General features: G+C 40.2%; 1 protein-coding gene across 1 annotated transcript in view; it reads right to left on the bottom strand.

The window, feature by feature from the left end:
* The window catches only part of Vrk2 (VRK serine/threonine kinase 2), a 103,878-nt gene extending 79,498 nt beyond the window's left edge, over positions 1-24,380 (bottom strand). The window contains exons 1-2 of the mRNA XM_057772366.1: positions 24,220-24,380; positions 21,902-22,042 (exon numbers count right to left, since the gene is read on the bottom strand). Coding sequence (XP_057628349.1) covers positions 21,902-22,037 — 136 coding nt within the window. The 5' untranslated portion in view covers positions 22,038-22,042; positions 24,220-24,380. The remainder of the gene's footprint in view (positions 1-21,901; positions 22,043-24,219) is intronic.
* Positions 24,381-27,496: the final 3,116 nt, after the last annotated feature.

The raw sequence follows: 27,496 nt of genomic DNA, 5'->3' as shown, positions 1-27,496 counted from the left end.
TGCCTTTGATTATCTCCTGAGCTTGAAGATAAGACCCCATTGCTAAAGATGTCACACACTTCAAACACAGGAAGTGGAGGATGGAAGGGAACTGAATCTCTTGCTGAAGACTGGTTCTCAAAGTATCCAAGAGTTCACATAAACATCAGAAAAAGGTTAGAGGAGCCAAAGGACTAGCCAGGATGGCGGCTGTGAGACAGTGTCTTCTAGAAGTCTTCAAGAAAGCTGCACCTATAAAACCTCAACAATATGGTTGCTCCAACAAGACCTATACAATGGCTGTACCAGCTAACAGGACATCAGTGGGACATTTCACAAGGCACCAACCTAGTTAAAGAGCTATGGGCAGGGGGGCTGGAGAGATGGCTCAGAGGTTAAGAGCATTGCCTGCTCTTCCAAAGGTCCTGAGTTCAATTCCCAGCAACCACATGGTGGCTCACAACCATCTGTAGTGGGGTTTGGTGCCCTCTTCTGGCCTGCAGGCATACACACAGACAGAATATTGTATACATAATAAATAAATAAATAAATATTTAAAAAAAAAGAGCTATGGGCAGCCAACTCAAGTATGAGGTCCCTGACAGTTTATCCAATTCCAAGTGGCCAGCCAGCCTTAAACACATACAATATAAGCAACACTAAATGGTGTGTGTGTGTGTGTGTGTGTGTGTGTGTGTGTGTGTGTGTGAAACAATTTACAAAGAGAAGATCATAAATTTGAGAGTAGGATCTAAGTTGCCCTCCCGATACTATCCTATGTCTTTATATTTCTTTTTTATTTCTATTCCTCCTACCTAACATTTCTAATCCTCACAACCTATTCTGAAATGTACGAACCAACCGCAGCTAGGATCATGCAGAAGCCAAATCAAAAAGATGACTCCCCAGAGATTAAAGGTGTGAGTAACCAATTCCTAGCTTCTATGGCTAATCTGCAGCTTAGCTCTCCCCTCTGATCTTCAAGCAAGCTTTATTTGTTAGATCACAAACAAAATATCACTGTATTTCCTCTTTTTTGTCTAAAAAGTGTATAATTAATATAAGAAAAACTATATATAATAACTAGGAACAATATATACAGACAATAAATACATCAACAATGTCTAGTTCATATGCATTTGACAAATTCAGAGAAAATACTACATCATATAGTCTATCTTGGTGAGTCCAAAATCTTGTATCTAATTCACTTTCTATCCTAACTTGCATTACCATCCAAAACTATCTTTTGATGTCTCTGAAACTCATGCACTTTATACCTTCTTAGTGAGTTTCTTTTCTGAGACTGGTATAAAAGGAAAACAATTACTATAACTATATAGTCTTCAACTTCCTCAGAGTCCTGAAAAAGAAATAATATTAACTGAGTAAATAGGAAGTGCATGTAAGAAACTTCCAAAAATAAATGTGAGAAATGACAGAAAGAGCTGGCTGGCTGGCCAGCCACCCAAAGTTCTTCTGTGATGTTGGAATATTTATCTTTGGCCTATGATACTAGAATATTCTACAGACTTTTCTATGAAGCAGAATTTTTGAAGGACTATCCCGCCTTGTCCTGGCAAGGTTTGACAGTCACTTTCTTTTGTGTCCTGATTATCCAATGTGGACAGCACACAATCAGCAACTGAGGCAAGAACACTTTCCTTCCCAGTGGCTTACTTCTGCCAAAAAGAAAGCAAACTTCATCTGAAATTTCTTTAATGCCCATCACTTTCTCTGTAGTAGACTGGTACAGTCAGGAGCAGACATGTCTCATTGTCATAAAAAATGAACCTAAGTTATTAAAACATCTTAAATGTCATATTCTATGTATTTCTGAAGTGTTTAAAGACTACCTGTCTACCTAAAATAAATCTGTTTGAACTTGAAAATATGCCTAACATGTCTACAAGTTTGATTGTAATAGGTGACTAACTACTAACCTACATTTCCTTATTACCCTAAATAGTTAATAACAACAACATTGAAGGGCTAAAAATTTACATTACATTGTTAAGTAAGTTACATAGGTACAATACCTTAAACAAGATTCAAAAGATATATACAGTATGTTCTAACAAAATAATCTTAAAATTGTATCAATATACAAAAAACCCATATTAATATAAAATATTTAAAACCAGTAGTTGCTTCTTTGGTTTAAAAGTAGATTCAATAATCTACCCTTTTTCCTATTTCTATATCCCCCTTTTTCTTTTCAGAGTAGATTCAATAATCTTCCCTTATATACTCTCATATCTGTAGCTTGTTATTTTTTTTTTCTTTTCAAAACAAGAACGCTGAATCTAATCTAATGAAATCTAACTGATCCAGTCTCATCGACAAAATGGTACCCAACATTCAGCAACTACATCTACATAAAACCTGAGAGAGCTTGGGATGGGATTCTAGAAAAGAACAGAGTCACACATGGTTTCTTGGTAACAGCATTTTCTCAGATAGACTCTGTTTGCTATCTAACTGAAATATATCTCTATATATCTAAGAAACCTAGCTAACATGACCAAAAGCTTGACTATTATAGATGACTATATTTCCAAATTATACATTACATTTTGAAATGAGCTGTACAAACACAATACCTTAATCAAGAGCAGACATATACATATAACAAAATTGACCTAAAATTTGTATCAATAAACAAAGATATGTACCAATGCAAATCTCTATAGCATATCCCCCCTTTAAATGTAAACAGACATTTATAACAATCATTTAGGGAATCAGGGTACAGTTCTCTCCAAATTGCTTTCTGCTTTTCTTGGGCAAAGTAATTTTTTGGGGTGTTTACGGCAACCTTTAGTGGGTCTTGGTCCATTAAACCACACTAGTCTAGAAGAAATCCATAGGTTGTGATCTTCTGTGGAAACAAAGGAAGAACCTCTTTTCCAAAGCCACATATCCTTAGACCCATAATTTGAAATCAAGACACCTTTAAGATATATATATTGGTTTAGCTTAGCACCATGTACAATGAAATGTCTCTTTGTACTTAGTTCCTTCACAGTCAAAAAATTCAAAGAAAACACAATAATATACATAATCCAGACACTTTGTGTATATTCCATCTCTGCGTGGCTTTTCTTTCCTCTTTTTAACCAATGACTGTCTGTATTCTGTCTTTTTAAAAAACTTTTACCTTTTTTGTTAAACCATTTACTTCTTTTTATAATGGTCTACATTCTTTTTCTTCTCTTTCCCATGCCTATGTACATTTATTCAACATTGTGACCCATTTAGAGGTCTTTTTTTTATCTGAATCTGTCTTTATTATGTATCTGTAACTATTTTCTGACCAGAAGGGCCTTTTTTTCCCAATGCTAAGCAGGCAAGAAGAGGGCTGATATGATCCTGACTGCTTGCTCGATCCAGTCTGACATGGCTGAAGCATGTTTGCCGTTGTCATGTACACTGCCCCATTTTTAGGCACATAGCGGGTCTGTGTTGCCATTAAGCACATTGTAGCGGTCTTCTCACAGACCCCATTTAAATGCTCTGTAGCTGGACCTCCCAATAGAGAGAGTCATTTGTGCTGGCAAACCAGAAAGCAACCGCTCTTCTTTTTTAAAGAAGCCCCGCAGTTTTTACTGAACCTCTCTTAAAGTAGCCATGGCAGCAAAAAATAATTGTGGCTACCAAGAAACTTTGCTGAACTCTGTTCTTTTGTGTTTAGAATTCTTTTTCAAGCTTTCTCAGGTTTTAAGTGGATTTAGTTGGTCACATTGGCACACCAATTTGTTGTAAGAGGCTGCTTGTTCGTTTCCTGGCTACCCAGACTCTCAATCACACAGAAATTATATTATTTGCAATACTGTTTGGTGAATAGTTTAAGTATATTGCTATCTGGCTCTTACATCTAGAATTAACCGATTTCGATTATTTTATATTTTACCATGAGGCTGGTAGCCTACCAGCAAGGGTTTAGTTGTTAGTTCAAGTCTTTCCCCTCTGGCAGCTACATGGCTTCTCTTTGACTCTGCCTTCTTTCTCCCAGCATTCAGTTTAGTTTTCCCCACCTAGCTCTATTCTGCTAAGCTACTGGCAATAAACAGCTTATTTATTCACTAACCAATAAAAGTAACACATATACAGAAGGACTTCCCAAAGACAGCCATTGTTGAAAAAGCTGGACCAGTCTGTAAGCCACTCTAATAAATCATGTACGTGTGTTCTACATGTTCTGTTTCTCTAGAAAACTCCGACTACTGCACTCCTAGAAGTGTGAATTATGGGATGTAAAATCACAAACTGTCATTGATTTAGCCTTCACGTGTCTGCAGGAAATCTTAATCCTTAGACTTTGTGTCATTTTGTTTTAGAATTCCTCACTTGACAACTATAATTCTGGAATTTAGTGAGTTATATTCTTTTTTAGAGATTTTTTTTTAATTATTATTTTAACTGGGGTGTGTATGTACATGAGTGGGTTCCCACAAAGGCCAGAATATCAGACCCCCTGAATCTAGAAGACAGCAGTGAGCCTTCTAACATGGCTGATGGGAACTACACTCAGGTCCTCTGGAAGAGCAGTGTGTGGCTTTACCCACTGAGCCATCTCTTTAGCCTGAATTATCTTCCTTAGTAAAGAGCTTATAACATCTTACCTACTGTTAACTGGAAACTGAATTATAACCCAGCAATGTAAATTTTATTGGAGTTACTCTGCCAGCTAGTCATTAATTGTGGTGTATACTCTATATAATTCCATTCATTCTATAAAACTTATACTTTCAGTCCACTTATTATCTAGTTCCTAAATATTCTTAGACACTGATACATATCTGATTTTGCTTTAGCTGTCTCCATTATTAAGTATATTTGGAGTTTACTTAGAGGGTAAAAATATAATGCTTTTGTTAACACATATTTACCACAGCTCACTGATGTATTTTTAAAGTATGAACTACATTTAAGATTTTATTTATAAATTGCTAGGCTTAAAATTAGCTCCCCAAATTTCATTAAGTGGTTTATACAATAAATATTTTATTTTTTAACTAAAATAAAATTACTTCATTTCCTCCCTTTGTTTTCCTCCCTCCAATCATTCTCATATACCCTCCTCTTGCCCATTCTCTCTCAAATTCATGGCTTCCTTTGCTGTAACTGATTATATATATATATATATATATATATATATATATATATATATATATATCCTGCTCAGTTAAGCCCAGGGTAGCCTCAAGTTAATGATATTCCTCCCAACTCAGCCTCTAGAGTGATTACAGGTGTGAGCCACCACACTCGATTTACATATTTTAATTCATTTATTTTTTTGATATCTTAGTCATGTGCTTCAAGTCTACTTTATCATAATGACAACCTGCTACAAAATGTCAGGTTCTCTGAAATCTCAATTATTAATTTTTATCTCCTCAGTAACATAAACTTTGGTCACACAGCATGCTGGAACTACAGTCCTATTTCTCTTAACTATCATGAAGTCTTTCCATTTTCTGGGTAAATGTTTTTTGACTTGTTATGTAAAATCTGTGTGCTAGGTTAAGAATCGTCTGGTAATCATCAGCCCATCCTTGTGTTTAAGTCATTTTCTAACACACTGAAGTCAGACTTCAAACAAGGGAAAGTCTAGGTTTTACAGGTCTTTAAAATTTCTTTTGACACAATCTGCTAGACATACTGCTAATATTTTCGATACTAATTCTTGATGATTTTTAATATCATCTTTGGCTTAGGTTTGCTCCACTTACATTAATAAAATACATGTGTTCCTTTGCTAATACACCTACAGGTTTTAACATCATCCTCTTTCAGTGGTAGAAGGAACAGAAAAGTTCTCCCCAGTGACAGTCTCTTCGTTTTGAGAGGTTGCATGATACATACAATTTACATTAAGTAATTAATTTTAGAACACTGAGACCTATTCCAAGCTGTCTGCTGCAGAGGAACTTTTTCTGATTATGGAAGTTCATAAAATCTTTTCCTCCTCAACCATATAACATCCTTCCATCAGCTATGTAGATCTTTTTTTTCTTCTCAGAGTTTACTATATATGGGCTTTTCCCCTCATTCACTTAATATTCCCTCTCAATATTTTGTAAAGAGGAAAGGTTTACACTCATAACCATTCTCAGTTACACACTGGAGATCTGTTACAATGCATGATCTCTTGATATCAAGACTATCTAGTACAATGAATACCTTTCCTTCACATTCTACAGAAACTGAAATGAAAGACCCTATATCATAGTGTTTTTGTTTTTAACGTATTTGAATTTGCTTCCTTTTTCTTTTCTTTTTCTTGAGAAAGAGAAAGTTAAACGCACTATGCATCTGAGGCTGGCCTTGAACCTCTTATCTTCCTGTCTCAGCTTTCCAAGTACTGGGATCACATGGGTATGCCATTAGGCTTGCTACAAATATTTTAATTTAATGTAATAGCTTGTATTTTGCTCATTGCTTTTCATGTTATGTATACATGTCAAATAAAAGGGTATAAAAACTCTCATTGTAAAGCATAGCAAGTACCTGTATCAAGCACCTAAACTCATCTCCACATTAACAGTCTTAATTTTTCCCACAAGGGCACCATGAAAGAAAGGTTTTTCAAAGTCTAGACTGCTATTGTAAATATATTTATCTGAAACAAGTTCTTTAGCAAGAAGCAAATTCATTAGCAATATTCTATTTACTCAAGTATTTTTTTTTTTGCTTTTCCTTTGAAAAGACCTAGTTTTCTAGCTGTATGTCTTTAAATTATCCTCTAAGAAAGAAAGACAGGTAAGACAACTCAGTGTCTGTAAAGTGTCTCTCACAGGGTTATTACATTTACATCATAATGTGTCATAACTAAAGGGGCTCCTTTTGTTGTCCTCATTCTTGCTTATTAGACTTAAAACAAATAGCTGGGCAGTGGAGGTGCACACTTTATACCCAGCACTTGGGAGGCAGAGGCAGGTGGATCGCTATTAGTTCGAGGTCAGCCTAGTCTACAGATTGACTTCTAGAACTGCCAGGGCTATATAGAGAAACCCTGTCTTGAAAAATCTAAATAAACAAACAAACAAACAACAAACATCCCTAAAAATGAGATAAATTTATTCAGTTTTGAATAGCCTGAAAACTCATCAACTCTTTCTCATCAGATGATAGTACAACTAGTTCCCTAGTCTCACTCTTTTTTTCATAGAAATATCGTATGACCTAAGCTATAGCACATTTTCAACGTATTTTCTTTTTCAGTGCTCAGCACTGGGTTTACTGTAAACATCAGATGTTCTTTCACAGATTTGGTGATCTGAATAATAAAAGCCTACCACCAGGGCCTGCGCCTTGGTTGTCAATCTCAAGGAAAATGGCACCACCGTAAGCATCACCACTAACAGATTTCGCAGATTAGCTGCCAATACCATCAATCGCTTATTTAGCTGCTGTGTTAGAAATGAGCTTGTCACAAGCGTGTCACTTGCCATATTTTCTCTGGCTAGCTATAAACTAAAAGTGTTCACAAGGGACATCAATTATAGAGCAAAGAAGCTTGTGCTCGAAGTAGACAGAGACAGTCTTTGAAAATGCGGCCTGGAGGCATCTCACTACCTCCATAGGCCCAAATGGCATCAAGTTCCCAAGGAAGGAAATAACGTAAGGAAACCATTTACGTCAGCACTAGGCACTCTAGGAAATGTTCCAGCAGCAAAGGATGACCTCCTAAGGAGGGCTGCACACACTCATCTCGGGAGCTATCAGACTCACTGGACATACACACTCCTCTCTTTCGTTCTTTATCATGTTTCTGCTCTGTGTCCCCTCAGTAAGGCATTCCCTCTACAACTGCTCATTACGGGGCATGCAGAGTACCTGAAAGGGAGCTGCCTTCTTCTAGGCCTCTCAAGCTTCCAATGGTCTTGTTTAAAATGAATTTGTGGGCACTGCCTTTACTCCACACTAAGCATAGGGGAGAAAAATGGCCAGTGTCTCTGGGGAGTAATTAACAAAAGACAGTTTGTTTCATCTTCATGATAAAATACAGCATTCCTACTAAAAGGCAAATTCATCATTCCCCCAAAGTTAAATAGAATGACACTTTAAAAGTAATTCCAGCTGATTAAATTTAGGATTCCGGAAAAAGTTAATTCATGAATATACTCTGAATCTTTCATTTGATTTTAAAATGTATAAATGTTCATTTAACTTTGAGCCCTTGCCTCTCTGAGTTCTATTCTGAGCTAGTCAAACAAGTGGTAGCAGGCACGCTGGGCTCGATACTACTGCCTCTCATATTTAAATACTCTATGTCACTTGGATTGCAAATTCAAGACAGTCTCTGAACACTGACATATTGCCAATGCCTGACTCCGCAAGGCGTGTTGATTTCCCTCCACTGTTTGCCTTTATGTGTGTCAACTTTGGCCTCCTTTGCTTGCTCCCCTGAAACACCACTGTCTCTTTGAAGGCATTGGTGGCTCAACACAGAAAACTTGCATTAGACCTTGTGACTAATTATACAGTAAAGAAACGCTGAACCTCAAATATAAAATACCTACGCTTGGAGAGCGTGACAAAAGCTCATGACTGTGTGTAAATCCCTCCATCAACCTGTACGCAGACTTGGGTTAAAAGAGTTCCAGAGCTAGGGATGCAGCTCAGTGACAGAGTGCCTGTGTAGTACGCACCAGGCCCTGTGTTTGATTCCCAGCCCCACACAAAAGGGCAGGGGATAGTTTATTTTCTGCCAACGTTACTTGTTCTTATAGTTTTTGTAAAGTTGATTTTTTTTTTTTTTACACATTACATGCCTAGCAGAGAATAGAGACCACAGGAAACCATACTTGCCCCTAAAATAGTTAGTACTGGTTATTAAGTATATTTCAATTAAATATTACCCAGTAAAACTATTTTATTCTAAACACAGAAGTGGTCTGATTTAATACAATAGCCATATATTTTAAATTCCTCCATATTATGTATTAGCAGAGCAATCATTTCCCATTAAGTCCTATAACATATGAATAAAGTACATGGTATCTAATATTTTAAAGACATTTTTAAAAATAAACATGATACACTTACCCCAAATTCCCTAAAATATACCCAATACTGCCTCTAACTATGAAATTAAAATGCCTTGCACAGAGACCACACACTGTACTTAAAAAGAAAAAAAACCCACAAGTTTTAGTGCTCTTTCTAAAATTTTTCTATAGATTTTTCCCTATGAAAAAAACATTTTTTAGTAACTCTGGCCTGCCTTTTAGGGCCGACAGCATGGTACAAGGTGAGCCCAGCCATGTGTAGCATGAAGGGTTTGAAAAGTTGGTATATGGATAAGCGGTACAATAATGACTATCAGGACACATGTCACGTGAACAAAAGGGAAGCCCTGGTTCGCTCCTGCTTGTCCCATCATGCCTAGGGTTCCCATCAACTGGTCCTAGCAATAGGCCTCCTTGACTCCACCCAACAAGTTTAGGTTCTCTGCTGCTTGTGAGACCAGCTCTCTCGTACCTCTCTCTCTCTACGCTGAACACGGTTCCCAAGTGCAGTTGGTGTGCCACGTGACACCAACTCAGTGTTCGAGCAGCACAACAATGACCGGGCCACACTAACTAACTAGCCCGGTGCTGGGCAAGAAGTTGCAGTTGTCCAAGACTGTTATCTGAATGGGGAGAGGAGGAGAAAAAGTCATGACCCAAGCTCTCTTCAGAGTCGGCTATGGTACCTAGGCAGAACAGGTTGGATGAAGGTCTGCATAAAGCCAAACCGTAGAATTTCATTGCCTTTGTTGGCTCGTTGTCATTTCTTTAATTAATGTCACTTTCTCTGGTTTAATATCAGAGCAAGTGACAAGAGTACTTCTGGATGAATTGTGTTTTCCGAGGACTGTATGGCACACTCTCCTGCAGTCTGACAGGGGACGTGCCAGTTTTACTTGGCAGTTACAATGCACCAGCTTTAGTTTTAGTAGTTTAATTTGTGGCAGTTCTATGTTTTGAATACGCTGAAGTATTCACAACGGCCTCATGGAATCTGTTCCGTAGATAAAGTTTACACAGTGGAAAAGCAAAAGCGAGGGCTATAACGCGATTAGCGAGGCCGCTCTTGGTCACAGCTGGTCTTACAGGCATGTCTCTGAATTTAAGAGCTTTTAGGAGCTATGGGTAAAAGGATCACACGGATGGCGTGCTCTCTTTCTGGTGTGGCGCAGTTCTGTGGTGGGTGTGAGACAATCATAAGGAATATGATGTTTAGAGCTCAATTTTATGCAAAATCCATTATTCAAGAAGCAAAGTTTATATACATGATAGACATGTAAGGAAATGAAAGTAAGAATAGGAAGTTTATTATGTATTAAGTTGGTCCTAACATCCCAGTAACCTAAGATTTTATTGACAAAAAAAAAAAAAATTCAGAAAGATTTCTGCACTGAGGGAAAAGGACTCAACTTTTTCTTTTGGTTTGTTAAGGATCTTTCTGTTTCAGGCTGGAACCCTCTGGAGGCTTTCTATTTGGAGTTTTCCCTTCATCTCCTCCTCTGTACACTTCTGTGAGGCTCCATCGGCTCGTGGTGAGAAGAGCCGCCACCACGGAGTTCTTCTAAACTTCGCCTGCCCTTTCTAAATTTAGGGTTCTTTACTGCAGCGGGCTGAAGATCTGGCTTTGATTGCACCTGGCTCTGCTGGAGAATAGAAATATTCATCTTCACTGAACGCATGCTGCTTAAGTGCTGGAGGGACTTGCAGGGGAGTCAGTCTCCTCGGAAACTTCATTACAATACTTTCTCTTCTCTACATGAAGTAGTAATTCTCATTCACCAAAGACAGAATTTTGCCTGACACCACCACAGGAGTTCGTGTTTGACTTTCAAAATTAATCAACCTCTAAGCTGGAGTAGAAATGGCATGTCCTTTAACCTTAAGCACAAAAAGCTCTCAACAGACTGCAGTTTTTATATCCCTGGATGGGAGTTTGGGCCCCTGATACTTAAACTTGATTCACATACTGGGTTTCTGGCATGCCTTTGCCCATACCCATCTGCTAGCCTGGCACAGTGCCCATTCAGAAGGTGTGATGCCAGTTTCAATAGGGCATAGGTGCCAATCAAAGATGGGTTTGGAGGGGCAGCATGCAGAACGCAGCAAAAGTCAGCTCTTCTGCCAGGAGATCCTCCTGTTATCGTCTAATGCCAATGAAAGGCCACATGCTTCATTGCCTGGGATCACAGTGCATCTGTAGATGTTTCTGGCCTTCATGGATATCTTTCTTCAAAATCATTTCCCTGGACCAGAGATGCTAAGGAGAAGCTCAGCCCGCCTGGCTCTTGTTTATAAAGAAAGAGTACAAGTCTCTAGCAACTGTCTTGAAACAGTTGCTGAGTTTTCCCATCGCTTCTCCTAAAACAGTCTTTGACACAGTGTTCAGGAGAAACAGTGCACATGAGAGAGATGTAAGAAGCAAACACTGGGAAGCAGTGTAATTACAAGCCAAGCGTGGAAGCCGTGCAGAACTCACCCCTTTGTACCATCAAATGTGGGCACTGTTCATGTCTAGTGAAGGCTCACTCCGAGTCTTGAAGTTTGCTAGATTTTCCCCTAATTTGTTTCATATACACGGATACCCCTGGGTCTTGAACGGAGGAATATACCTCTTACTATTTATTCCTCTTCTCCCTTCCCTTACAGAAGCAGAAGTCCATCCATATTTCATGAGGAAGCCAGAAGCTCTCGAACTCAGAGAATTCCTTTATTGTGGCAACAGAGGTGAGCTCATTTCATGAAGAAGAAACTTCCCCACAGCAGTGAGTTTCCAATTTAAACAAAGAAAGAAAGAGAAGGAACCTTGACCACTGCAAGAGCAGTGGGATGGCTGCGGTGCAGTGGAAGGGAGAAACACTTGAGCATGAAGCAGAAGCAGGGAGCTGATGAACTGCCCGTGAGACCAGAGGCTGACATTTAAACTGTTGAAAATGAAGATGCCGAAGATGGTTTTTAAGGTCAGACATTTTTCTAAAAAAATTAAAACTTCAAATGAAGGCTAAGCCTTGGAAGAATCCCTCCCAAATCTTCTTCACAAAGAATTTTTTGAAACATTTGCTCTGCATAGCCCTAGTTATCCTGAAACTCTTTATAGACCAGGCTGGCCTCGAACTCACAAAGATCCACCTGCCTTTGCCTCCTAAATACTCAGTGCGCCACCACTGCCCAGCAACAAACTTTCTTAATTACTTGGATTTCTTGACTGGGAGGGAAAGGAACAGCAAGCACTGTCTCGTATAAACTCAAAACTAACAGCCTGCTGACAGAACACATAAAATTCAAATTCATCTTCTAGATATATTTACTCACCTATAGGTCTAATACACTAAATAAATTTTAAAAACACAGGTGGACTTGAGTTTATATCTCTTAACTATGCCTTCACTAGGAACTAGTTTATTGTATATATAATAAATATAGCTACTATAATTTCTAAAACAAATTATCCTTCTTTTCCATTATCCCCTTTTCATTTCCACAAGACTAACTGCCTTCTCTATAAAACATTACCAAAATAACATTTAATATTGCTGCTAGTGTGATGATTTGACTTTCCTCAATATTATTCTGCATACCTTAAAAATCAATCCACTGCAGCCAAACAAATAACAAACAAAGCAATACTATAATACATTCTTCTACTCATAATTTTATAAGTAGAAACATTTCTTCATCAGTAAACAAGTTAAATTTGATAACTTCTCAAACTCACCCCTCATACCAATTCCTTCTGTTCCTGAAGAGCAGTAAGACAATGTAATAATAGTAACAAAAATCTCCAAAAATTACTTAACAGAGCTTAACCACTCATCCGTAAGTGATGGTATTTAATACTGAATCACCAAATGGTATATTTTAGCTATAATGTGTTACTCTTTGTAAAAGACAATAACATCAATTTATTATCAATAAAGCATATGTGCATTCTTTTAGAGAAGTGGTTTTCCAACCTGTGGGTTGGGGTCACAAGACCCTTCTTTTACAGGGGTTGCCTAAAATTATCAGAAACGGGTATTTACAGTTATGAAGTAGTAATGAAAATAATTTTATGGTTGGGGGTCACCACACCATGAGGACCTGTATTAAAGGCCTGCAGTATTAGGAGGGTTGAGAGCCACTCTTTTTGAGGATTCAGTGAGAGTTCCCTTGAGCTGGTCTCTGTGTTTAACAGAACACATCTATGCCTGCTGACTAGGTTACAGGTGATATCTGTAGTTACACCAGAGAACAAAGCGAATTCACTTGTGTGGGCTGAATATCACAATCTCAGTCCTAATCTGCTCAACAATAAACTCTTTTACAGGAAGGTAGTAGACATTCATCTTCGAGTTCTTCTTTTCTAAATTTTCATTAATTTTTAAAATCCAATTCCTTTCATATCTGAAGCAAATAGGTAACAGTCTAAGGGGCGATGTTTGCCACACACTGTATCACCCCAGTGAATTTGAAAGGGAACAGACACATAGTGGTCAATAAAACATAAAGGCACCTGTAGTCAGTCCCTGTGTTCTTAGTTTTACATTAGGAGCGAATCCACCACAATTCAAGGCAGAAAAAACAGAAGATTCCTCCAATGAAGATCTCTTCCTAATGTACAATGGCACCAGATATCTAGAATGGGAAACTCTAAATAGAGTCTACTTAGTAAGTGCTTACTAGGTTCCAAACTGCTTTAAAACATCTTATTTAATCCATGCAATTATTGCTACAGTTATAAGAATAGAGACAAAAACTCCAGAGGATTAATGAGGTGGATTACTCGGTCTGTCAGTGACTTAGTGGAGCAAGTCGGGTTTCAACTCAGATTTTCCCAGCACCAAAACTTCTGCTCTTATTATGCATGCCTCCCTTGGGTTAGTGGCTTCCATGTAGCATGCAGCATTAAAGGGAATTCAAACCTTCAGTTCTTTCTTTCCCTCGAGTTTCAGAAAGTTTTTTGCTCATTTGGTACTAAAATGACTGCAACTTTCCCGTACCCTAACCAGTTTCTGTCCCTCCTTCCAACCCCCTTTCATATACAAAGAGAGCACAGACTTTGTTCTTGCATTCAGACTTCTTTTCCCTCTTATGACGATTGCCATGAATGCTACAGGCACATTAGCTCTCCAAGAGTAAACACAGAACTTCTCTGCCCCCTTCCCCTTTGCTCCAAGTTGCTGATTACCGACAGGCCTGTGCTATTGATCTCCAAGCTAGAGGACAGTTGTACATGCACAATGAGCTAGGCAGAGCCGCTATTTTCTTCTCAGCCTGAGGCCACGAGTGCTGATAAAGGGGCTGCCAAAGCACTGTGTCTGGGGAGCACACCTGAAAGGAATCACTGGACAGGGTTATTAAGAAATGCTTGAATTTAAGTGTTTCTCAATACATATGCACAACATGAAGAGAGCCATGGTAAACTGCCACAACCAGACGGCTTCTCGAGGATTTCCTTATTTGTAGCTTTGGAAATAATCAGTGAAAACTCACATTAGCAAAGTTGAGCTGACTCTGTGAGTCATTGCAAGCCAATAAAGCATTTGTCGTATAATTCTGAAGAAGGAAACATTCTCTGTCTCTGTCTCTCCCCCCCACACACACTCTCCCCTCCCTGTCAGAATAACTGTTTCTTTTTTTTTTTTTTTTTTTTTTTTTTTTTTGGTTTTTCGAGACAGGGTTTCTCTGTGGTTTTTGGAGCCTGTCCTGGAACTAGCTCTTGTAGACCAGGCTGGTCTCGAACTCACAGAGATCCGCCTGCCTCTGCCTCCCGAGTGCTGGGATTAAAGGCGTGCGCCACCACCGCCCGGCTGAATAACTGTTTCTTAAAAGTCTGCCCAATGATGGTGAGTAAATGCTAGTGCAGGCCTTTCCAGGGTACAGTTCCTAAAATTCAGTCGGTGGGAGGGAATGCCACCCAACAAGCTGGATCTTGAAATGCACTGTAAAACAAGTTTTAGTTGGATCATATGAAACAAAGTAACTAAAAGCCACATGACCTGTACTTAGACTAAAAGAACTTTCTGCACTTGAATAGGGATGTCAATCACTCCAGAGCACCGAGAGACCTCCTTATTGACCAGAGCCAAACAAGTGGTGTACATGAATACATAGAGATTCATAAAACATGTGTATAAACATGATAGTTAATCTTCAATATAAACCTGAATTCAAACAGATGTTGTGAATCAAATGGACTTAACAGATATCTATAGAACATTCTACCCAAACACAAAAGAATATACCTTCTTCTCAGCACCTCATGGAAACTTCTCTAAAATTGAACACATACTCGGCAGCAAAGCAAACCTCCACAAATACAAAACATTGGAGCAACCCCCTGTGTCTTATTGGATCACCAGGGATTAAAGTTAGAACTTAACAACAATACTACTCTCAGAAAGCCTACAAACTCATGGAAATCGAACACTCAAGTACTGAACCACCCCTAAGTAAAGAAAGAAAGAAAGAAAGAAATTAAAGATTTTTTTGAATTTAATAAAAAAGAAGGCACAACATATCCAAACCTATGGGACACCATGAAAGCAGTGCTAAGAGGAAAGTTCATAGCACTAAGTGCCCACATAAAGAAAATGGAGAAAGCTCACAGCACACCTAAAAGCTCTAAAACAAAAAGAAGCAGACTCACCTAGGAGGAATAGAAGACAGGAAATAATCAAATTGAGGGCTGAAATCAACAAAATAGAAACAAAGGAAACAATACAAAAAAATCAACAAAACAAAGAGCTGGTTCTTTGAGAAAATCAACTAGATAGACAAACCCTTATCCAAACTAATCAAAAGGCAGAGAGAGAACATCCAAATTAGCAAAATCAGAAATGAAAAGGACATAATAATGGACACTAAGGAAATTCAGAGAATTATTAGGTCCTACTACAAAAACCTGTACTCAGTCATGAACATGATGGATGCAGAAATACTCAATAAAATACTAGCAAACCAAATCCAAGAACACATCAAAAAAAAATCATGTACCATGATCAAATCAGCTTCATCACAGAGATCCAGGGATGGTTCAACATATAGAAATCTATCAATGTAATCCATCATATAAATAAACTGAAAGAAAAAAAAAACATATGATCATTTCATTAGATGCTGAAAATCCAACACCCCTTCATGATAAAAGTCTTAGAGATATCAGGGATACAAGAAACATATCTAAATATAATAAAACCAATATACAGCAAGTCGACAGACAACATCAAATTAAATGGAGAGAAACTCAAAGCAATTCCACTAAATTCAGGAACAAGACAAGGCTGTCCACTCTCTCCATATCTCTTCAACATAGTTCTTAAAGTTTAAGCAATAGCAATAAGAATATAGAAGGAAATAGGGGATTCAAATTGGAAAGGAAGAATTCAAACTTTCATCATTTGCAGATGATATGATAGTATACATAAGTGACCCCAAAACTCTAACAGAGAACTCCTACAGCTGATAAATACCTTCAGTGATGTGGCAGGATACAAGATAAAATTAAAAAAAAAAATCAGTAGCCCTCCTATACACAAATGATAAAGAAGCTGAGAGGGAAATCAGAGAAAAATAACCTTTCATAATAGCCACAAATAACACAAAATATCTTGGGGTAACACTAACCAAAAAAGTGAAAGACCAATTTGACAAGAACTTTAAGTCTTTGAAGAAAGAAATGAAAGAAGATACCAGAAAATGAAAAGGTCTCCCATGCTCTATCTCTCTAAAGTTATCCCATGGATAGGTAGGATCAAGATAGTAAAAATGGCAATCCTACCAAAAGCAATCTATAAATTCAATGCAATCCCCATCAAAATCCCAACACAATTCTTCACAGACCTTGAAAGAACAATAATCAACTTCATATGGAAAAACAAAAAACCCAGGATAGCCAAAACAATACTGTACAATAAAGGATCTTATGGAGGCATCACCATCCCTGATATCAAGCTCTATTACAGAGCTATAGTAATGAAAATAGCTTGGTATTGGCATAAAAACAGAGAGGCTGACTAATGGAATCGAATCGAAGACCTGGATATTAATCCACACAACTATGAGCACCTGATATTTGACAAAGGAGCTAAAATTATACAATGGAAGAAAGAAAGTATCTTCAGCAAATGGTGCTGGCATAACTGGATGTCAACCTGTAAAAGAATGAAAGTAGATCCATATCTATCACCATGCACCAAACTCAAGTCCAGATGGATTAAAGACCTCAATATAAGTCTGACCACACTGAACCTGATAGAAGAGAAAGTGGGAAGTAGTCTTCAATGTATGGTTACAGGAGACCACTTCCTAAATATAACCCCAGTAGCATAGGCACTGAGAGCAACAGTAAATAAAAGGGACCTCCTGAAACTAAGAAGCTTCTGTAAAGCAAAGGACAGTCAATAAGACAAAAAGGCAGACTACTGAATGGGAAAGAATCTTCACTAACCCCACATCAGACAAAGGACTGATCTCCAAAATATATGAAGAACTCAAGAAATTAGACTGTAAGATTCTAAATAACCTAATTTAAAAGTGGGGTACTGAACTGAACAGAAAATTCTCAACAGAATAATCTCAAATGGCCAAAAGATATGTAAGGAAATGTTCAAAATCCTGAGCTATCAGAGAAATGAAAATCAAAACAACTCTGAGATACCATCTTACACCTGTCAGAATGGCTAAGATCAAAAACACCAATGATAGTTTATGCTGGAGAGGATGTGGAGTAAGGGGAACACTCATCCATTGTTGGTAGGAATGCAAACTTGTACAACCACTTTGGAAATTAATATGGTAGTTTCTCAGAAAATTGGGAATCAACTTACCTCAGGATCCAGCAATACCACTCTTGGGCACATACACAAAAGATGCTCAATCATATTACAAAAGAATTTATTCAACTATGTTTATAGCAGCATTATTTGTAACAGCCAGAACCTGGAAACAACCTAGATACTCCTCAAATGAAAAATGGATAAAGAAAATGTGGCACATTTACACATTAGAGTACTACTCAGCGGTAAAACACAATGACATCTTGAATTTTGCATGAAAATGGACAGAATTAGAAAACACTATACTGAGTGAGGTAACTCAGATACAAAAAGATAAATATGGTATGTACTCACTCATAAGTAGACACCAGCTATAAACAAAGGACATTGAGTCTATAGCTCATGATCCTAGAAAAGCGAAGTAATAAGGTAAACCCAAAGAAAAATATAGAGAGACCAAGCTGGAAATTGAAAACAAACAGGACTGACTGGCAGGGTTGGGAGGCTGGAGGGTAGGAGGAGAGGAGGAAGGGAGAGGGGGAGGGTAGAGGAGAACTTGAGGGAATGGGATAGTCGAAATGGAGGAAGGACAGAGATGAGAGCAAGGAGAGAGATATCTTGATTAAGGGAGCCATTATGGGGTTGTTAGAAACCTTGCTCTGGAGAAATTCCCAGGAATCCAAATGGATGACCCCACCTAGGACCCTGGGCAATAGAGGAGAGGGAGCCCAATCTTGACTTGCCCTGTAGTCAGACTGATGATTATCATAAATATCACCATAGAGCCTTCATCCAGCAACTGATGGAGGCAGAGGCAGAGACCTGCATTGGAGCACTGGGCTGAGCTCTCGAGGTCCAGTTGAAGAGTGGAAGGAATGAGAATATGAGCAAAGAGGTCAAGACCATGAGGGGTTTACCCACTGAAACAGTCTACCTGAGCTAATGGGAGCTCACCAACTCCAGCCGGACTGGAAAGGACAAGCATAGGACCAAACTAGTTCCTCTGAATGTGCTTGACAGATGCATGGTTGGGGCAGACTGAGGGGCTACTGGCAATGGCAGCAGATTTATCCCTACTGCATGTACTGACTTTGGGGATCCTATTCCCTTTTGATGGATACCTTGCTCAGCCTAGATATAGTAGGGAGGGCCTTGGACCTTCCACAAGGCAATGTGCCTTACCCTCTCTGAGGATTGGAAGGGGGTTAGGTGAGAGGGTATGTGAAGGGAATGGAAGGAGGGGAGGGAGGAGAAACTTAGATTGGTATTTTTTTAAGTCTAATAAAAAAATCTGAATTCAAATAAACACAAATAAATATTTACATTTTAAGAATTGAAAAGTGATAAGACCATTATAGTTGAAGCTTTTCTCCAGTTCTTTGAAATTATTTGAATAATTCAAGTCAGAAAAGTAAACATGGGATAGGCTGTAGATGCAAGGTCACAGTCACATTAGCAACAATTTATTCACTTCTATCTTTGACCTATGGTCAAGACAATATACTAGAGATCTTAACTCACTTCTGTAGGAAAGAGTTCACTAGACCATTTCAAATAGCACTTATTAGGCAGGTATTCCACCATTTAGCACATCCAGTGCTCACTAGACTCATGCCTACATTTCTGCACACCTGGCATTCACTAGACTCATGCCTACATTTCTGCACACCTGGCATTCACTAGACTCATGCCTACATTTCTGCACACCTGGCGTTCACTAGACTCATGCCTACATTTCTGCACACCCAGCTCTCACTAGACTCATGCCTACATTTCTGCACACCTAGTGCTCACTAGACTCATGCCTATATTTCTCATGAGCCACTCATAGTATTAGGCTCTTGACACTTGATGCTCTCTAGATTTGGACTTCCACTCAGATGTAAAGTATTTCTCTATTTTTACATGAACACAATAGAATGAATTATTTTGGATATTTTAAGATGAATAGTGCATATTAGTAAAATGAATTTCACCTGATGCTCTTAATATTTTTTAATGTGGCTCTTTGAGATGTTTTAATTATATAGGTGATTCCCGTTGTGTTTCTATTGAAAAGTATTGCCTATCGTGTTTTGTTTTTGTTTGTTTGTTTTGTAACAGGTTCTAATGATGTAGCCCTGTCTAGTCTTCATCTCAGAATTGGCAGCTGCAGGCCAGGAGCTGCAGCTATGAGCCACCACACACAGTGACACTCTTTAAACTGAGCAACTGCTCTTTACTCAGCCCATAGAATTTTTCTGTCCTAATCTTCTTTATGAATTATATTAGACACAAATAATAGATAGGCAGTTGCTTACTTACCGAATTTCTTTCATTCATTGAAAACTACAGCCAGGTATGTAATTCCAGCCCAAAGAGGAAAGAACAAGAGGATTAGGAGTTCAAGGCTAGCTTTAGCTGCTTGAGACTGTCTCAAAATAAACAAACACAAAAGGCAAAAAAAAAAAAAATAGTATCTTAATCATTCATGATCCAGAAATATGTTTGTTTGACAAGTAACCCAGAATTCCCCAAAAATAGGTTCTTTTTTGTTTATTTGTTTTGATATTTTGAGGATACTTTTGGTCTGGTATTTGAGGGGAGGGGTACTTTGGTTGTTCTTTGTTTTTCCTTGTTTATTTTCTGGGGTTGTTCCCCTTGTGTTGTTTGCTTGTCTGCTTGTATATGATATCACTATGTAGACCTGGTTGGCCTAGAACTTCTGACTTAGACCAAACTGACCTTGTCTCTACCTTTCAAAAGCTGAGATTACAGGAATGGGTCACCATGCACAAGCCCCAAAAATGTCTATTACAGAAACAGTTATAAGGTGGATGAATATATGTAAGATAAATCTTCCAATGAGTTTTTTGTTTCGGGTGGGATATGCTTAATAATGAACCCAAGACTTTTCATGGGTCACACTCCAAACCCAGATTATTCTTTTCTTATCACCAATAATTTATTCATTAAACACAATCACAAAATGAATACCTTCCCCAACCTGTAGAGAGCTGCATGAAGCCACACCTGATGGCTATGTGTAGAGAGCTGTGTGGAGTCGCACCTAATGGTGCTGGCTCCCGCCCTCCGCGATCCCAAAAGCGAGTGCTCTCTGTGATAATCAACTCCTAATATCAACTAGGCCTGACTTATGCTATTATCATGCAATGATTGTCAGCTGCTTGCATATGCGTGGACCTATGAGCAGTGCCCACCTGGCAATCCAGGATTGGTAGCCCATGCCTACTTAAGGGCTGGGAGAGGTTTGCCCAGGGAGAGAGGAAGAGAGAGATTTTACAATTGTCAAAAGGTCCTGAATAAAACTGCAGTGAGAAGAGCTCCGGTGGTCGCGTCATCCTTGCTGGACGAGGGGGGCCGCGACACCAACCCACCACAGCATTAAGACAGTCCTAAATGGTCTCTACAATGGAATTTCTAAATGTTTCAATTCAATGTAGAAGTATACCCAAGCAGGGTTCCCTACCTGTATCATAAGGCACAGAAGGTAACTTGAGCAACTACTTTGTCAGTTTTTCCAAGAACAACCTAACTACTAAACTCCAGTCACACAAGAGAAGTTCATTCATCCATGTAATAGATGCTTTCATTCCCTAAAGCTTAATTTTATGTGGAACATCGTCAGGAAATCGTTAGGCCTTCATATTGCAAAGATACTAATGATTAAGAGTCATACCGTCAGGGCCAGAACACAGTTCAGCAGGTAAGGGTGTCTAACCACCCGAGCTTGTCCCAGAACCCACAGAAGGGTGGAAGGAGAGAAGCAAAGTTGTCCCCTGACCTCCACAAGTGCCTTGTGACATGTCTTAAACATAAGCATAATCTAATAATCATTTTTAAGATTTATATTTATACAGTTGTTGTTTATGAGCTATAAAAATCAGTGAAAACAAGTTCCCAAAAAGAAAATTTATATTCTGTCTGGCAGATTGTGCAATTATGCTCTGAAAAGACTTCTAAAAGTTATTGAGGAAAAAAAGACAACAGCAAACATGTTATGGCAGCTAATGTACTAAACATTAACTATCTTCAAATGGCTTTAAAATAATTATGACTTCTGTTATTTCTATTAGCCCTTAAAATACCATTGCTACCATAGTTACCATGATTACAGCCATAATTATCCTTAGCGACTTGGTCATACTTTACCTAAGTATATCAGTCCAAACCCTCCGGAGCCGATCATCTTGCCCAGCGCCCACTGGTTTCCGTCCATGTCATCCAGAACTTTGCCTTCTGGGAGTGGAACGGGAAGCTTGTATTTCTCTTTTCTTCTCGGTGCCATCACATCTGTTGACAGAGGGGTGAGATAAACAGTGAAAAACAAAACTCGAGCGTCGGAACTCATTTCTTCCAATGTTTTCCCCAGTTAGGATCCTGATGTCAGTTCCAACTAGAGAAGTCTATCCACCATAATCAAGTTAGAAATCCATATGCTTTGAAATCTAAAAGATACTGACATATATATTTATATATAGATAGATAGATATAGATATAGATAGATTGGGGCTGGAGAGACGGCAGGTGGTTTAGAGCATAGAATGCTTACATAGATGACCTGGTTCGGTTCCCAGCACCCACATGGCAGCTTGCAACCCTCTGTAACTCCAGCTCCAGGAGTCTGATGCCATTGACAGTTCCCACTGGCACCTGCACTCACAGGCACATGCGCGCGCGCGCGCGCGCGCACACACACACACACACACACACCTAGTTAAAAATAAAAAACAAATCTTTTAAAAATATCCACTGTGTTTCATTTAAATCATTTCTTCAAAACTCTACTTACCGGTTTATTAATACTTAGCAACACTACAGAATACACTTTAAGAACATGATTTTACACACAAGTAAATACTCATTTGTTGAGAATGCTGTGTTAACACGTGGCCGATAGACTCAAGAGGTGTGTGGTTTTAAATTCAAAGGTCAGACACTATGATCATCAAAGAGCAAGGGTTCTCCTGGCTATCTAATCTGGCAGGTCAAGCCACTGGCTAGTTCAGACTAGTTTTGGTTTTTTCTGACACGCCCTCTTACCCACTCCCATCAATATGAAAACAGCTTTGATTTGTTTTTGAGATTATGGAGATACAGATAACAGGAATTCTATAATTCATAAGAAAACCACACCACCTTAATCAATTAGCATTGTATACAGATTAGCAAATTACTAATGGGAGCTTTGAGGGGCTAGCCAAAAACATTTCTAAGGGGTATAAAATTATATTAATAAATATCAGAATAGCCGGGCGGTGGTGTGGCGCACGCCTTTAATCCCAGCACTTGGGAGGCAGATACAGGTGAATCTCTGTGAGTTCGAGACCAGCCTGGTCTACAAGAGCTAGTTCCAGGACAGGCTCCAAAGCCACAGAGAAACCCTGTCTCAAAATAAATAAATAAATAAATAAAATAAAATAAATATCAGAATAAATGACCGAAACTAAACGTGAAAGTAACCACGAACCTCTTAGAATTTCTAGATAAAAGTAAAAACCTGATGGGTTCTGCTTTAGTTTGGTTTCTATTGCTGTGATAAACACCATGGATAAAAGTAACTTGGGACAGAAAGGACTTATTTCATACGATAGTTTACAGTCCATCCTAAAGAGGTGTCAGGGCAGGAGCTCAAAACAGGAACTCCAGGCAGAGACAGGAACAGCCAGGAGGAAAGAACCCTGCCTAATGGCTCCTTCAGGACTGACTGGCTTGGAGGACTCGGGTTTTTTAAACACACCAGGACCAGCCCAGAAGGGGCACTGCTCACAGTCATTCTACCAAAGGGCCAGTGCGCCAATCAAATGGAGGCATTTGCTCATTGAAATTCGCTCTTCCCAGATGACCCCGGGTGGTGCAAAGTTAACGAACAACCACAAGAAGAAAAACCCCCTACCCAGGACAGATGCTTTCGTGAAAATGATTCATAAGTACACACAGTGCAAACTTTGTCCCATCTTCGCTCAAGTAGAACTTTTCCTCCTTCACTTACTGAGCCCAGTGACGCCAAGGCCGCCCCTTAGAAATATTCGGAATGAACCCAACCACAAGCAGAGCGGGAAACCTAAACTGTGAACACCTAGGGCACGATGCTGAAGTAGAATGTGTGTCACCGGATCCCCTTAACCGGGCAGAACATCGTGACACCCACGATGAAAGTTGCTGACTGAAACTTTCAAGTCTCCTAGAACAACTTCTGAGCGGGCGTCTACAAAGACACGTGAAGTTTGGGATACTCGGTGTCCCTGGGGAGAGCCGCTCGCCGGGTGCAGACCCCTGCCCCGGCAGCGGGCAGCGGCGGCCGTGTCCGCGACCGGACAGTCCCGGGTGTGCAGAGCGAGCGATCGGGTTCCGGGACAGATCGGTACCCAGGGGTGAGCGGAGGCCCGGCCAGCAGCCGTCCGGACCGCGTGGCAGCCCCCGAGCTGACTTCGGCGACCGAGGGAGGGAGGGAAGGAGGGAAGACTGACCTGCCGCCCTGGTCCCCCGCCGCGCCGTTCTCCGCAGCCAGGAGGGGTCAAGGCCTTGCAGGCGGGCGGTTTGCACCAAGCGCCTCCCAGGGGCAGGGCGAGCTCCCGGGCCCTCCCCGCAGCCCCAGCCGCCCGAGGCTACCGAGCTTGCCCAGGACCGATCGGAGGGCGAGGCCGGCGTGAGACTAGATAGGGGGTGGCCGTCCTTGAGCCCGCCCAGGTCGGTCTGGAGAGCCACCAGAGCGGCGTGGGGTGGAGCAACCAGGGCGGGCACTTGTGAACGGGAAGAACTCAAGACTTCCTGTACCAGTCCTGAGTACCAACCGCTTTCAAATGGGCCCAGCCCTCACCAAGAGCTCGCCCAGCAGCCAGGCTCACCCACCCAGCAGCCAGGCACACCTACCCAGCAGCCAGGCTCACCCACCCAGCAGCCAGGCTCACCCACCCAGCCCTCAGGGACCTGGATTGAATGTGTGCCTCTGCTGGGGGTTGGGAGGGGAGGGGAGGCTGTACCTGAGTGTGACAGTCCCAGCCAGGAGGATGTGACTCGGCCAAGTTAGCTATGTTTAAAACTTAATTTAGTTGGTACATTTCTACCGCCCCGATTCGTTATCGGGTTTCAAGGTTACTGTGTCAACTGAGAGAAATATGTTAAGTATATTTCTAGATTTTGTTTGTTTGTTTTCAAGACAGGGTTTCTCTGTAACTTTGGAGCCTGTCCTGGAGCTAGCTCCTGTAGACCAGGCTGGCCTCGAATTCTCAGAGCTCCGCCTGCCTCTGCCTCCCGAGTGCTGAGATTAAAGGCTTGCGCCACCACCACCTAGTTCATTTCTAGTCCTTTGAGGATGCGGAAGTTTCTATTTTAGAGTAAACGAAACAAATCTCCCCCAAAACAGTTATTTAAACAGTACTTACGTTCCTTACCTAAAAACAGTCAATAATTACCCAAAATGCAAATACTGAGTTATGTTTAAGTTTAAATTACCGTTCTTAAGAGACGTATAAAACAAAAATGCCTCTAACTTGTAAACCCCACTTGTCCAGGCATAGAGAAACCTGTAAGCCTCACTTACCCAAGGAGAGAGAACTTCTTGGAATGGAGGGGGCTGTTGTTCATGAAACAAGCCACAGGCTTTCACTTCTGTAAACAAGTTTGGTTGCTCCAGCTGCACAGGATTTGCTTGACCACCTGTAGGTGACAGGAACTAAGTCAGGAGGTATGCTTGCCCCTGATTGGAGGGAGGCAGGAAGTACATAGCTTTGTGGGGTTTGCCTTTATAAGCCCTTGCCTAAGGTGGTTCTCGGCCACACTCTGTGAATCTCAAGTATGGACCTGGCCAGTGTCCATTTCCTGGCCACTATTTAATAAAATTTGTTTTAAATTTGGCTCAAATACAGTGATAGTGGCTAGGTGTTATTAACATTTCTTCATTAAATTTGATAAGTGAGGAATTGGCACTTTCATCATACTCCCAAAATGGAAAATGGCACTGGATGGTGTGACTATAAATGCATTTTTTTTTCCCAAAAGAATTTTGCAGACAGGAGATGTAGCTTCGTTGGTGTTTGTGTGGCCTGTAGGAAGCCCTCAACACAACCCCCAGTGCACTAAATGTCTCAGTGGCACAGGCCTGTGATCCCAGCACTTGAGTGGTGGGAACACAAGGAAGACCTGAAGTTTAAGGTCATCCTTCCTATATAGGAAAGACCTGTATAGCCCTGGCTGCATGAAACACAGGAGTGGGGTATACATGTCTTTGGGGGGTGCTCAGAGAACTCAGGTATGCTTCTTTCCTGCCCTACTGCTCCTTTCGCTTACTTACAACAAGCAGCCAAGTTTTCTTGATTTTAAAAAAGAATGAAAGAAAACTAACTTAAAGCTGAGCCACCCTGTGTTGTTCTAATTTACTCCACTGATAAGCCGGTCCTTGCTTTGACCCAAAACAATGCTTCTCAGCACTATTGGTGATCAGGCTGGAAAGTCAGATTAGAACAACCAGAATTTCCACAGACATTAACAAATTTTACCAAACTGCCCCCGGTTGAGAGAAGCTTTCCTAAAATGATCTGCCTGCCCACATCTGCATTCACATCCCCCAATTCCTTTTCTTTCCCAACTACAGAGGCCTCCTTGCTTTTTACCCTTAGCAGCTTTGCAATTCTCATTCAGTACGAAGCCTCTTGAATCTGTTATCTGTACCATCTACCCCATCACTTTCCATGGATCTGGATTCCAACATCATCTCAGCCCTTTCCAACCAACCTCCCTTAACTTCCAAGCCACCCACATACTTGACAGCATCCTACTCATTTTCTTCCCAGTACCACAGTATACAGTATAATGTAGTATACATCATGTCATGCCATTTGTTTGCTGACCATTGCCTGACTTCATCTGTAAATCAAATGCTTCCTGGGAGCAGGGAAAGAGTGAATATATATATTCAAAGGGGATGTATTTGATAGGCTTACAGGATGCTCTCTGGTTAGTCCCACAATGACTGTCTCACACTGGAGAGGCCAAGCATTTAGCACTTCTTCAGTTTACTGATAGATGTCTCAGCAGTCCCAATCTGATGCCGAGGCCTGGAGGATTCTCCGAGAAGTGGTAGTCTTTAGTCTACACTGGCGTTGGTGAAGGAATGCTTCAGCAACAGGACAGATGAACTTGCCAGGGAGAGTGAGGGCAACCAGTCAAAAGCAAACCTGCCCGCTTCCTGTCCAGTGTGGGCTGTCACCAGAAGGTCCAGCCCACGTCTCAGGCCGGTCTCCTTACTTCAAGTAGTCTGATCCAGAAAATTCCTCACCTGAGTGCCCCAGAGATTGTGTTTGAGGTGATTCCAGCTGCAATGAAATGACAACCAAGATTAGCCACCAGAGCAGTGACATGTGCGTCCTTTTTAAGTCAAAGGTCCTTAAATGTATCCAAAAGCATACCACTGTTGGGTAGGATGAATAAAGCAAGTGTGGCCGTCTCACTCCCATTTCAGTGATTGGGTGGGAAGTAGAACATGTCCAGTTTAGGTCTAAGAAGTGAACAAACATTTCTTGAATATTCTAGAAAGAGATGGCATCGTCCAGCTATTTTTCTGCCCTGGTGACAATGAAGGAAAGACAAATATAAAACTAATATGACAAAAATGGCAAGACACTTAGCGTTCGTGCTTAGTGGCTTATACAAAAACAAACACTTTTTAAAAACATGGAGAGCAGAAAGCAAAGCCCTCGGTCCTTTGCGCACACCGTCCTAAAGATTAACATGAAATTGGTTACAGAC

This window comes from Chionomys nivalis, chromosome 6 (assembly GCF_950005125.1).
Source record: "Chionomys nivalis chromosome 6, mChiNiv1.1, whole genome shotgun sequence".
Lineage (NCBI taxonomy): Eukaryota > Metazoa > Chordata > Mammalia > Rodentia > Cricetidae > Chionomys > Chionomys nivalis.
This window is presented reverse-complemented; position numbering and strand designations above follow the sequence as displayed.